The 14,598-nt window shown below is 34.1% G+C and overlaps 2 protein-coding genes across 2 annotated transcripts; one reads left to right on the top strand and one right to left on the bottom strand.

Moving 5' to 3' along the window:
• Positions 1 to 259: 259 nt before the first annotated feature.
• Positions 260 to 1,927, top strand: LOC134692554 (uncharacterized). The gene has a single exon (XM_063553012.1). It carries the CDS (start codon positions 260 to 262, stop codon positions 1,925 to 1,927), a length of 1,668 nt encoding a protein of 555 aa, XP_063409082.1.
• A 1,584-nt stretch (positions 1,928 to 3,511) lies between these two features.
• LOC134692782 (PDZ and LIM domain protein 4-like) lies at positions 3,512 to 13,822 on the bottom strand. The gene is made up of 4 exons (XM_063553314.1): positions 13,629 to 13,822; positions 6,664 to 6,815; positions 5,335 to 5,465; positions 3,512 to 4,620 (listed from the first exon to the last, which is right to left on the bottom strand). The coding sequence occupies exons 1-4, from the start codon at positions 13,740 to 13,742 to the stop codon at positions 4,520 to 4,522; spliced, it is 498 nt and encodes a 165-aa protein (XP_063409384.1). The 5' UTR covers positions 13,743 to 13,822; the 3' UTR covers positions 3,512 to 4,519.
• Positions 13,823 to 14,598: the final 776 nt, after the last annotated feature.

The following is a 14,598-nucleotide window of genomic DNA, read 5'->3' as shown; positions in this document are numbered from 1 at the left end:
CATTCGGTCAACCATTTGATATCTTCTCATATTGTGATGGATTTTAACCTACCACATTCTTCGGGAAAAACTTGTTCTATATCAGAAATTAGTTATTCAGTCATTCAATCAGATTTTCAATCTTTTCCGTAAATGCATTTGAGTTCGGTTTTGTCAATATTTTTTTTTGATTTGAACGAAATATTAGACCATTACTACAGATATACATATTTCAAACTTTACTAATGTTTTTTGTTTTTGTTTAACGTATGTTTGCGTCATGACTACCGTTATACCTTGTGGTCCATGTTTGTACGATGATACCCATCAGAATGCTAGAAAATGGTGCACCAGTTGTGAGGAGGGTTTATGTGAAGAATGTGAGAAAAATCACAGGAAAACCAAAACAACAAGGGACCATAAACTTATCTCGATTGACGATTACAGAAAGATAGCAGATGTTCCAGTCTCTTTAACCTGCAGCGTCCATGACAAGAAACTAGAGTGGTTCTGTAAATCCCACGATCAATCACTTTGTGTTTTTTGTTTGCCAAGTAAACACGGATCATGTTCGGATGTTATACCAATAGATGTTGCTGCTACAAATGCAACACAATCCACCGCTATATCCGAATTGCAGGAGGCAATCGAGGCAACATTGCGTAACATTACACTATGCATCAACAATAGAAATACTACCAAAAATGATATTAAAAAGCAAGAAAAAGATATAAGGACGACTATACGAGATACACGGACAAAAATAAATAGTCACTTAGACGAGCTGGAAGAAACGTTTATCCAAACATTGGTTATCGCATCAGAATCGTGCAGTTCGAAATGTAATAAGTTTCTACAACAGTTAATTACACAAGAGGAAAAGCTTATCAAACTTAAAGATCAAGTATTGCAGATGAAAGAGTATGCTTCCGACTTACAAGTATTTCTTGGAACGCGTCAAACTGACAAATTGGTTATGAGAGAAAAGGAATCCATTAAGACTGCATCTGATTGTATTTATGATTACAAATTCAATCTGGTTCTGAACAGTGATATTCAGAAATTATCAAATGGAGTAATCAAAGAGTTTGGAGAAATTCAAGTCACTGAACACACCTCAAATTTATACATTAGAGAACAAAAAATAGAGCAGGCACAAATGCAACAAAATGTAAAATCCGCAAGAAATGTCGCTGACGTAAAACTCCAATTAATAACTAAAGTTGATATCAAAAAAGAAGGAAATATGTATATAACAGGTTGTGCTATATTGCCTGGTGGAAATCTATTGTTTTCGAATTACAGAAACAAAAAACTATTGGAGTACAGTGTAGAAGGTACCTACATCGGCAGTATTCAAGTTTCTGCTGCTCCGTATGATATCACAGTGCTAGATTCTGATCGCATTGCAATCTCATACGGAGAATACAAATTCTTCGAAATATTTAATTATCGAAAAAGTCTGGTTGACAAGAAAATACAGACCGGAGAGCATTGCTGGGGATTGAGTCAGTCAAATGGTAACATTTATGTCGTATGTGAGAACGTAGAGGTTTTTGATATTAATGGGAAAAAACTACGTTCTTTAAATGCAGAAGCTTATGAATACATCTCCGCGTCCAAAAACAACTTCTTCTGTTCGGACGATTTACATAGCACTGTATGTTGTTATGATATGAATGGAAAAGAAGTATGGAAGTTTCGAGATGATTCTCTGGAGTATCCTTACGGCGTAGCAAATGATTGTTGTGGCAACGTTTTCGTTGCTTGTCGTACATCAAAAAACCTGATAATTATACAACACGATGGGAAAACATATAAAAACTTGCTTGATAACGAAGATAATTCTTTTCTGCGAGCTGTATGCTATAATGAAGACAAAAACACTCTACTTTACTGCGATGAACAAGGTGATCATTGTGCATTGTATAAAGTATTGTATAAGTAGCGATTTAGAAACACATATTGATCCAGAAACTTTTTGAGTTCGAAATGACACCCCATTTATCCTTAGACTTCCTATTATATATATATATATATAAGGAACAACCAAGGAGGAAATATTGGCTGTTAACAATATATTATCCTTACTTACATGTATTAGGGATATACAATAATAAAATGTAGTAGGATTGTCACCTAAAGTACGTCGATGTTAGCAACTAGTATGATCATTCATTCGCATTTTTATAAGAAATTTTAAGCACAGTTATATGACTTGGCTGCTTTGTAGAAAGTTTAAAATACATAATTTGGTCTGCTCACATGCTACTTAGACAGCACCTCATATATTACCTAAACTGACACGATAGTAACTTGTATTTTGCAATGTCGGTTTTTTTTTATAGACAATCCTCTGTTGAAAACCATACAGCGACCTACATGTATATAGTTCCTCAAACCACGTCATATAGACAACGGTTGAATAGTACGTTTGGCAAACGTATCGAATCTCCGTATTTCCATATTCTATATCGGTGTCATTGTTTGAGTATTAATCCTATAGGTACAATCATACACTAGCAGGTGAAACTAAACCAATGACTTCAAAATAAAATGAAAATAATTCGTTACATATTAAATGCGAAACCAGCATTTTTCTTGGTTTTACCTTCATCATAAGCGGTCAAAACCGACAATTTAAAGGCAAAGGATGTTCAAGGACACAAACCAGTAAAGAGGTATATGACAAAAAGCCTACAAATAAAAGTGAAATCCATTGAAGAATAATTTTGCCTGAGGAGTTTGGAGTCTTGGTTTCATGATAACTGGTATTTGCTGCTTCTCCGCTAAGCACTTGTACAATATAATTAAGACATTGATCACATTGATATAACTGATTAAAAAGTGGTCTTTGAAAAACGTGCGATGGAAAATGTTTCAAACATTTGCAGGCTACCTAACAATTAACAATTCATATAATACATATAGTCTGTAATTATGTTCGATCGGATTGAAGGGCAACACATTTCTACTGCACTTTTAAAAGAATGAGGGTATGTTGGATAAAAACCAAAATTTAGCCTTAAAACATGGCACATACAGTGCACTGAAAGTATTGTTGCAAAAGTTTTTTTACGACCACAGAGGCATAAAATTCAACATTCTGACCGAGTTTTGCTGGGTATGCATACATCCCCGCACATCAAAACGGCCTTCCCTTTACTTCCGGTTAAACACATATACCACATGTTGCCATATGTGTATATTCAGTTACCATTGAGGTACATTCATTGTAAAACAGAGAAACTAAATGAAAAAAATATACAAGAAAAAAAATCATTTAAACTTTGGTGGATAGTTGTCTCATTAGTAATCATACCTAATTAACTACTTTTTATTAGATTCAATTACTTAGTCTCTTCATACGTGTTGCATGATGTGCAGTATGATGTTATTCTCATTGTTGAAAGCTCAAAAGTTACATATAGTAGCTATAATCTACATTTATTTGTCTATGTGTTGTGCCATTGTCAATCATACCACATCTTCTTACTTTATATTGGCAAGGGTCTGCAATAATCACTCAGACTTGATATAGCTTTATTATGCAAATTTTTAGCAAACACATCAATATACATAAATGTCTTTATACAAAATAAATAATTATAAACAAAAACAAAATACATTGAAAATAATAACAACATTGTGTAGTAGTAACCATGGGAACCATAGGTCAAGTAAAGCTTGTACAAACTGAACATTATTTAACAGGCAAACATTGTTTCTTCTTTTGAGGCACAGGAATAAATATGTACAGAAAAAGGAAAATTTGAAAATCTGACAGATAATATTAAGACTAATTAGTCTTGTATCAGATAAATAGAAACTTAATATACAATAATATATATTAGCTTTGTGTACATGACATTGTAGCTTTGTTTTTAAATAAAGCTGTGAATCGTTAAAGTATCGCTTTGTGGTAGGTATAAGTAGCTGATACATCAAATGTCCCACCCTTTTCGTACATTTTGAATAAAAAGAATGAATAGACTACCATATAGTATACATGCATCATGTTTATGCTACTTCATGAAGAGATAGGATGAAAAATACTTTAATGTTACATTCTCATTCAAATATAATTATAGTTTTCCTTTGGGTTAAAACAACTTCTAAAATCAAGATTATATTGAAATATTCAGCATTTTTTTTTATCTGTCGTATAAATTGAAAAGTATAAATACGTTAAAAAATTATATAGTATTCAAAAATTTAACCAAATTATTTTATGAAGACAAGTTAAAGGAAATGCCATGCAAATGAAGCGGTACATCCGTTTTTTTGATTTATATAACCGTTTAATTATCCTTTTCAGTTTTTAATTATCTCTCTTTGAAATTTAAATAGTAAGTTCAGTTTGTCAAACCAAGGATTTAATTTAGTATAGTGAGACTCACTATACAAATCCTTGGCAAAACTGAATGTAAATTTCACTTTATACTTTCTTTGATTTAACACTCTTATATATTCTAAAATTCCCAGATATTTCAAAGTTTATGTGTTGAATGCCCATTCCAATTTGGTACATTATCTTCCATTACGATTGTCCGTATGCTTTTGTGTATCCAGATTGTTCAGTCTTTGTATATTCAGATCTGGCTTTTTTCTTCTTATCAAATATTGACGCGGGTCTGCCTCCTGTAAAATTTGAACAAAATAAGAGAAATGTTAATGTAAAAAAAAGACCATACTGACTTGAATTGAATAAAACGTTGAAGATGTTCTACAATCTTTTACTACTAAAATGTATGTCTTGGCCTAATCATTTGGAACACAAGAAGATTAATTGGCGGACAGATACTCTATTGAAAACTAATTCATGTGAATCATGACCAGTATCACATTCACTGAACATACTAGTACATATTTTTGTTTAAAAGCCATCAAAATCCCGCCTTCATGTTCAGGATTTTCTGGCTGCGTTGAACATCTTGAAGACCCATTGGAGGTTTTCGGCTGTTTTCTGCTCTTTAGACGGGTTGTTGTCTCTTTGAAACAAACATTTCTTATTTTCATTCGCAATTTTAATTTTATGTACAATGTATATATATATATGTATTATTTTATATTATAAGATATCAACTTCACTCGTTTCAAACATTTATCATGTTTATCATGTATTATCATGTTTCTTGTCACTTGTGTATATAATGGAATGTTTTTGCATTTTAACCTGCCAGGGTTCCATGTTTTTGCAATAAAAATTATTAATTTATTAAGGGATTATAAAACCTTTGTAATGGTTTGCATTGCCAAGAATATTATCTAATTATGTTAGACTATTTTTAAACTGCAGATAACCAATGACGTCATTTTTCTGGGAAATCCCCGTTTCTATAAGTAGTAACAAACCTGCTGCTGCTGCATGTGGCAGTTCTGTCTGTAAAATTTGATATGTTTTTGGCTGTACATCTCTGTAATTGTCATCTACAGAATCTTCTTCTTGGGGAGGGGCAGCTGTCTGTTGACCAACTCCTCCTGGTCTGTAAAGAAACACACATTATAATAATATATAGGAAGCAACTCAAGACTGAGGGTATTGGTAAGTCTGAAATTGATTATTAAGAATACATCGTTACTTTTTAGTTCTTCTTTCTTCAGAAGAAGATTTGGTAAAATTGCCAATAACATAACTCTCCAGAAGCGTAAGAGACTAAATGACTAAAAGCTATATAGGAAATTGTACGACCTTCAACAATGAGCAAATCCCATATCACAAAGTCAGCTATAAAAGACTCCGAAATCACAAATGTTAACCAACTTTAATGTACAAAAAAGATAACGGAAACAAATATGTAACACAGCAACATACAGCAACCACTGAATTGCAGGCTCCTGCCTTGGATTTTTTCACGTGCTAGATCAAAAAGTCCACAAGAAGATATGTTACCTATAACCCGGACACATTGATCTGACTCCTTGCCGACCAGTCTTTGTTCTAACCTGTAAAGGCCTTGTACTTGTCGGGGAAGCAACCAATACCAATTTTTTAAAAATTGACTTGACCCGGCTTCAGTTCGAACTCATGAAATCCCGCTCTTGAGGGGAATATGCTACTACGAGGCAACTTATATATCAGTTAATCTACGCAATGAGAAGCTCGGCGTTGCAGAATTTGCGTTCATATGTGTAAAAGTAAAAAGGGTTGACTCAAATAAATGTTATGTTTTCTCACGTTCAGTGCACGTGTCTAGCATAAACAGGACGATAATTCGACATCATAGTTAGGTTAGAAAAAAAACCTTTTTCCGTGTCTATATAAACAAAATATGTGGTATGATTACCAAAGACACAACTCTACACTATAGTCCAAATGACACATAAATGTTTTAAAATGAATAGTAATGGAACCTGAAAAAAATGTTTCGAAATATTTTCCCGATATATCACAGTTTGACGTCGCGAAATATAACATTTCGTTGGCATCTTCATTACCTCCCCCGTATAGTTCCCCCCGATATGGCAGGAGCCAAAAAATAAAGAGCTGAGAGAAAAAAGACAAGAAAATGTAAAGCAGAGAGAAAAGAAACAATAAAGAAGTGAAAATAATTGGCTGCATGGCAATATGTATTATACATTAAATAGCGACTAATAGGCATACAAAAAAAGACTAAGAAAAATGCTTAAAATTACAGAATACAGAAATAAATGAACTACCCCATTCTGACCCTCTCTCGTTACCTTTTTATGGTCATGTCGATATCGTTTCCTGCTCGAATCATCTCGTTCCTAGCGTGTTGATGTGTGACGTCAGCGACGTAAGCCTTGTTAATGTAGCAAATCAAGTCACCGTCCCGCAAACCAGCTTTTCCGGCAACACTCTTGGGAGATACCTATAATTAAAAATCCAAATATATTACTTATACAAGTATTAAATTATAGACTATTGATAAGAATACCATTACTCATCGTTGAAATTATAAAGGGCGTTGTCGTTTCGTCTTTGAATGATTAAATTTAAAGATAGACTTAATATATCAAAATCCCGTATTCTTTTATATCCACATCGCAGTTTGAATAAGCCTGAGTTTTCATTTTATCGTTTAATGAGTCTTTTATCATATCTTACGTGAAATAACCTCAAAATTTTATATATAAAAGAATATGTGGTAATACAATACTCTGATTGCTAATGAGACAACTCTCCACAAATGACTATAGGTCACCGTACGGCATTCAACAAAGAGTATATCTGTTTTATTATTTCGTGCGTATACATGTAGCAGTCTCATAATTCTACCGGTAAAATTATATAACTGTTATAGATCCCTGTGCGGTGTTTGTGGAAAGCGAAAAAAATAACAAAGACCAAAGAAATGTTAGACTGGTGTTTACAGCTGTTTCAAATTATGCAACGAAAATTATGTTCCTTATAAACATGATAAATTCATATCTGAAGTTTCAAGACAATGGTCACTTTTATTGACACACGGATTTAAGCTTACGTTCTACGGCATGTGTCCAGCACGGAGTTGGATCAAGAAGAGCATGATACCCATCCCCTCTCCCCTTTTGAGGAAAAAAATGTTGATTATAAAGGGAATCACTGAAGCATGACACAGTAGCAAAAAACAGCGTTTACGGACTTGTGAATAAGATCAAATTAATTGAGTGGTTAAAAAATCAGGAAATATTTAAAATATTTAAATTATTTTTTCTTTGGTCAGTACCTTTTATGAAGAATGATATACATAAGTAAAACCATATTTACTCCAGCGATACAAAATAAGAACATTTTGGAGAAAAAATAAATAAGCATTTACCTGTTTCAGAATTCCGTTCGATCTGAACCAAGATGAATGAATTATCTGATTTTAGAAATTTAACACGATTAAGACACGGGGCCTTAGTTTGGGGGTTGTTTCTAATAACACAATTTACTGTAATATATATTTATTTTGTCAATTTTTAATATTTAATTTTATTTTGGTGAGTAAAAAATAAAAATTTGACTTGATTTCATCAAAAATTAAAACAAATCTTTTCATCAAACCGGGTTTTTATTTAAAATTTACCCCTTTGAGTTATTTCATTTTGTAAGCTATGGCGTAAATAGTTGCAGATTTTTTTTTAAAGATAAGAAATTACATGAGTCATAGGAAGTTGAGAATATGGAAGAATTTGGGGTAAGCAAAATTTTAAATTAATTATTATCAAATCACGCTAATGAAACTATAAGAATTTTAAATTGCTAAATTTCTAAAAAAAAAAAAATCATTTTCAACGATTAAAAATGGTATATCAACTACGCCTATCAAATTTTAAGTGTAACGCGCTGTACAAAAATTTACACCCCCCAAAAAATCTGCATTTTTGAAAACTCCATAAATTATGAAATATGCGGTTTCTACGCAAAAAAAGAGAAGATTTTATATCCGTTATGTGAATAGGAAAAGCACGGTGTTGTTAGTTTATATGGCATCTGATGTTTTATCAAGAAGTTGCGATAATTTTAATCATTCAGCGACTGACCTTTCTATCAATAAGCATTCGTCACATTCGAATTTCAATTGAAAACGACTATAGGTATGGAAAAATTGATACAGTAGAAAAAGGGGGATTGCAATGTGTTAGTATCATAAAATTGATATGTTTAACCTTACCTTAACCTTAATTCTCTCCGCGCCAGAAGTCGCATAAGGCCTCCACGCTGTTTTTCCACCCTTTTCTATCTTTTGCCGCTGTTCTGGCTACGTTCCAACTTGTCCATCCTTGTTGGTTCCTTTCTTTCTCTGTTGTTCTTCTCCATGTAGTTTTTGGCCTTCCTCTAGTTCTTTTCCCTTCAGGTGCCCATTGTAGAGCTACATAGCTGTTGTTGTCTCTTTCACGTCTTAAAGTATGTCCTATCCATGTCCACCGTCTCCTTCTGATTTCGCAACTGATGTTTCTGGTGTTAGCTACTTCATTTACTGTTTTGTTCGATGTTTTACTTTGCCATCTTATTTTTAGGATCTTTCTTAGGCACTGGTGTTCTACAGTATTTAGTTTCTTTTCTTCAATGTTTGTTAATTTCCATGTTTCGCATCCATACAATAATACAGGTCTTACTAATGATTTATATAGGTGTATTTTTGTTTTTCGGCCAATTCCTCTTGCATACCATATATTTCTTAGGCGATGGAATGTCCCTCTTGCTTTCTGTATTCTGTTTTTGATGTCACAACTGCCTCCTCCCTCTTTGTCCATGACTGCTCCCAGGTATGTGAATTTGTCTACATCTTCTATTTTCTGATCGTATAACGTTATCAACTCTTTATTCTTTGTTTGCTGGGATCTTAGAGTTTTACATTTTTTGGGATTAAGTTTCATTCCAACTCTTTCAGCTTCAGTTGTTAATTTCTGTGTTTTTTCATCAAGGTCGCTAAATTTTGAGGAAAGAAGTGCGATGTCATCAGCAAAGTCAAGATCTTCTAGAACAGTATTAAAGTTCCATCGTATCCCTCTTGCTTTGTCTGCAGTTGTTTTCCGCATGATCCAGTCTATGACTAGAAGGAAAAGAAAACCTGACATTACGCATCCCTGTTTCACTCCTGATTTTATCTCAAACCATTCTGATGTTTCTCCCTGATCTATGACAGAACACTTAAATCCTTTATATATCTCCTTTATGGTTCTTATTATCTTGTCTGGTATTCCATAGCTCTTCATGATATACCATAGACTCTCTCGGTGGACTGAGTCAAATGCTTTTTCGAAGTCTATAAAAAGTATTATTAAAGCTGCCCTCCATTCATTTGTTTGCTCGAGTATGTTTCTAAGGATAAAAATCTGTTCAGTTGTTCCTCTTTTTGGTCTAAATCCTGCCTGCTCATTCCTCAATCTCTTGTCTATTCCTTCTTTTATTCTTTCTATTAACATTCTGCAGAAAACTTTACTGAAAACAGGTAAAAGAGTCACTCCCCTCCAGTTGTTACAATCTGTCATATCGCCCTTCTTAAAGATTTTACAAATCAATCCCTTTCTCCAGTCTGATGGCCAATTTTCTTCTTCCCATAGGCTGTTAAATATTTCTGCCATTTTCTCTGCTGTAAGGTCGATGTCTGCCTTTATAAGCTCTGGTGTTACACTGTCTATTCCTGCTGACTTCCCATTTTGTGTCTTCTTTAGTGCTCTTTTAACTTCAGCTACTGTCCATTCTCCTAGGTCGATCTCCTCTATTATAATTTCTGCCATATCTACATCTTCCTCTGAAATTGGATGAAGAGGATCTTGCCTATTTAAAACTTCACTAAAATGTTCTACCCATCTATTCAATATATCATTTCTTTCACTTTTCAGTTCTCCTTCTTTACTTTTTACTCCTGTGTGTTGCCTCTTTCTTTCCCCTGTTAGTATTTTAGTGATGTTATAAAGCTCTTTGCTTCTGCCATTTTCTGCTGCTTTTTCTGCATCTTCAGCCATCATATTGTACCACTTCCTTTTATCCTCTCTGGCACTTTTCTTAACCCCTTTATTTTTCTGCTTGTATTCTTCACTGAGTCTCACTTTTAATCTTTCCGATCTTGTTCCTTCTAATCTATTTTTAATTTCTTTTCTTTCATCAACCATTTTCCATGTATTGTTGGTTATCCATGGTTTACTGATCTTTTTACTGCTCCCCAATACCTGTTTAGCTGCCTCAGTGTATATCTCTACTGCACCTTCATATTTCAACACTGGATCTTCGATGTTACCTTCTTCTAGTACTTGGAATCTGTTTCTCACTTCAATATTGTACTTTTTCCTTACATCCATACTTTTTAGCTTGTTTAGGTCATATCTCTCTCTTTTGCATTTGTTCTTGTCACCTTTATTTCTTGCCAGTTTGAGTCTGATCTTAGACCTTACTAAGTAGTGGTCAGTATACACATCTGCTCCTCTCATTACTCTTGTATCCAATATTGATGTCCTCATGTCCCCTCGTACCATTATATGATCTATTTGGTTTGTTGTTTTGCCATCAGGGGATTTCCATGTTACTTTATGTATTTCCTTATGTGGAAAAATGGAGCCTGTTATGATGAGGCCGTTGATTTGGCAGAAATTACATAGTAATTCACCATTTTCATTAATTGTCCCACATCCATGTTTTCCTAACACCTCTTGCATATGGCTATTGTCTTTGCCTACTTTTGCGTTCAGGTCACCCATAACTATAAGCATATCATTCTTATTGCAGGATGAAACATTGTCTTGTAGTTGTTGGTAAAATTCTTCTTTCTCTTCCTCTTTTGCATCATTTGTTGGAGCATATGCTTGAATTACTGTCAGTTTCTTATACTTTGAATAGAATCTTGCCTTTATCATTCTCTTGTTGATTGGTGTCCATTCCATCAATGATTTCTTAGCTCTTTCATTCATCATTATGGCTACTCCCTTGACTTGATGTTCATCATCACCAACATAGATCACCGTGTCTCCACTTTGAAGCTTGGTTTCACCTGATCCTTTCCATCTACTCTCACTGATACCTAGTATGTCCATACCATAATTTTTCATTTCCTTCGCTACTTGTGCTGCTTTTGATATGTCTGCCATTGTTCTAACATTCCAACATCCTATATACATATTTTGTTTTGGCGCTACTATGGAACCGATCGGCTTTTGGGCTTCCTTTCGGCTTTCCCCCAAATGTGTCATGTTTGGTTCCTCAGCAGTACACCAATCTTGGGTTTCTTCAGCGTTTCTGGTTTCTGTAACAAGTTCTTTTTTACAGAGTTGGGTAGTTAGCCCAACGTCCAACCTCCACTCTGGTGGGCCGGGTTTTCTCTCTGGGTAGTCCTTCCCGTAGATGATTGCATTACCATGCTAACGAATTGCATCTGTCCGGATTTCTTTCTGGGTTGTCTCCCATAGCCTTTGACTTTCCACAGTCACCCACAAGGCAGTGGGGCTATTTTCCCATAGCTGGGAGTTTGGTTTGCAGGCACCAGGGCGTGTCCACTCACCGGTGGGCCTAGCATGCCGTGCATCTAGGGGCCAAACCTCCTCCGAGACCTTGTGGTTTTGCCTGGGGCCGTGAGGTGCCCAGTTTCCATCTATCACCTCGTGGAGGATCCCATATCTGGGCCACATAGGTCTTACTGCATGAGAGGCTGTAACTGGCAGGAAAGACTTACGCACTCGGCTCTCCTTTTCACAGCAAGCTGCTAGCCAGTGATGAATGCTGAAAGCGAGAGTGACAAGCACAGACACAACAACACACATACAGGTGCGCATCACACAGTCATTTGACAGACGATATGTTTAACACGATTGCAAAATTTGATATCAGAGACATGTCATATATATAATATGTATGATTTTTCTCTGTTGATATTATTTAATTGTTAACAAAATCACCACGGCAATAGATAGTTTCTAATTGTATTTTATTATACTCAAAGAAAACGCCTTGAATGCAGCTGTGTAGATCAGTAAATATCTAGAGAAATACACTCGTGTGTTTTTAAGTGCAAAACCAACGACTTCCGATTTGCACGAAAAAATGTGCGAGAAATTTGAATTCTTATATGTTATATATACATAATAAGAAAACAGACAATAAGATAAACAAACAAGAAAACAAATCAAAAGATAAATAAATTTACAGGTTCAATGTATGTCTGTTAATGCAGAGATAATTACAAATCATTGAAACATCGATAACACTAATATCTTCACACGTGCATGCATACTTGTGCGTGTGCCAGATACATTCCACATTTGGCTGCTAATGTAACCCGACTCCTAGATAACGTTATTATCAACTGTCAATGTACTGCATAGTATTTACTGATCTTGGCAATCAAGAAGGGTGTAATTGTTACTTTAGTCAAAAGCAATACAGCTTATAGAATATACATTTTTACTCCAAATCTTTAATGCAAACTTGATATAATTATTTTTATTTATCTTATTGTATGATGATTAGATTGGATGATTTTGTATGTATCGGTTTGTTCTTTTTTTATGAGGGCCTCAAGTCATCCAAGTAAAGATTAGGGAACACTAATTGGGTTAAAATTATCCTCTTTAATAAAGAATATTATCGTGGTTATTGATTTAACGATATGATTATAAAATCGTATTGGTAATGCATGAGATATTTGCCACTGCTGGTAATTTGAGCGAAAAAAACACTCAGCTATTTATGTTATTACCATTACATTTTTTTAAAATTATTTACATAAAAAATATTGAAAGTTATTATAATTTTAGAGTTATAAATATTTCAACCACTTTTTAATTTACAGAACGATGATTTCCCTTAATACAGCGTGAGGCAAAAGTTTAAAATTTGAATAATCTGTTTTAAATTTTATTGACATAAACATGTATATATATTCCTCGGGATAAATTATTTCAAGCATGGGTTGATACATTCAGTATACCTTTCTAATGAATCACTGAATGTATCATGTGTATACAAAGACACATTGATTCAAAATACAGGTAAATACAAAATATGAAGAAAGTTTAAGAAAATGTCACAATAAAATTTCTTAATACAAAAAAAAAATACCATAAGTATGCATCCTGTGGATTCAAAATCAAAGAATCGACTTTGATAGTTTTTTTTTTTTTATCAAGGGTACATATTTAGCTGACAGCTGCAAACACCCAAATATAATAATACACCTCTTTTTAAAAAACGAACCATTTTGTAAAGGAAATCTTAGACCTACCTCAGCAACTTGGAGTGGGATCCCGACCTCGGATCCTCCCTGCATTTTAAATCCCCATGGCTGACCAGTGTCATATCGCCTCAATTTGCAGACCGTAATTTCACTACCCGCCATTTTGCTACACTTTGTCGATTAGCCTGATGTTACTTTCTACAAGAATGTGTACACACACCCACTAGAGTGTATATATATTGCTATTGTATATATGCCGAACTTTCATTATCATGTTATCATAATTACACATGATGGCCTCGATCACACGCCGGGATATCATACGCGTAATTGCATTTTTTTATATAACAAAACCCTGTCCCGAAACATTTCGTTTTAAAATTAAGTATAAAAAAAAATTCTATTCAAATGAAATTCGCTACTCCCCATCCGTCTGAAGAAGCAGTTTGAAAACATTTAGGTGCAATAATTGATGTTGTTTTTTCTCACAGTACGATTTTATAATTAAAATCGATAAAATTATGAGGTTCTGGATGGAGTTCAAAGAAAAGAGAATAATGGGACATAAAAAAATAAAAAATAAAGACCCCCCTTTTTCAAAGATAAAGGAATCCCCTACCAACAACCTCAAATATCGGAGTGCGATTCGATCAAAAATGGATTGCTGTCTCTTGACATAGTTAAATAGGAACACAATTAACAATAGCAATGTCGTACTTTCGATGGCATAAAGCTATATAACTTGATAAAAATCTCTTTGGAATAACCAGTCATGCAAAAATATTTCTGGATTTTCAAGATTCAAAGGAAATAGGATGTATATCGACGAGTAGAGTGTTTAGTTGGAAGCATTTTTCTTTCTCGCCTAAAAGATATATATGTATTAGTTTGAATTCATAATCAGTAATTAAGGCAGAAAAGTACTGTAGTTGAAGAGTTGTCACCGTCAATTGGCGATTTGACGGTCGCAAATTCAGTTTTACCGGCGACGTAATACGGGATTACGTGATTACATATT

This window comes from Mytilus trossulus, chromosome 12, assembly GCF_036588685.1.
Source record: "Mytilus trossulus isolate FHL-02 chromosome 12, PNRI_Mtr1.1.1.hap1, whole genome shotgun sequence".
Classification (NCBI taxonomy): Eukaryota; Metazoa; Mollusca; class Bivalvia; order Mytilida; family Mytilidae; genus Mytilus; species Mytilus trossulus.
The sequence above is the reverse complement of the archived record's forward strand: the minus strand, read 5'-3'. Positions and strand labels throughout refer to the sequence as shown.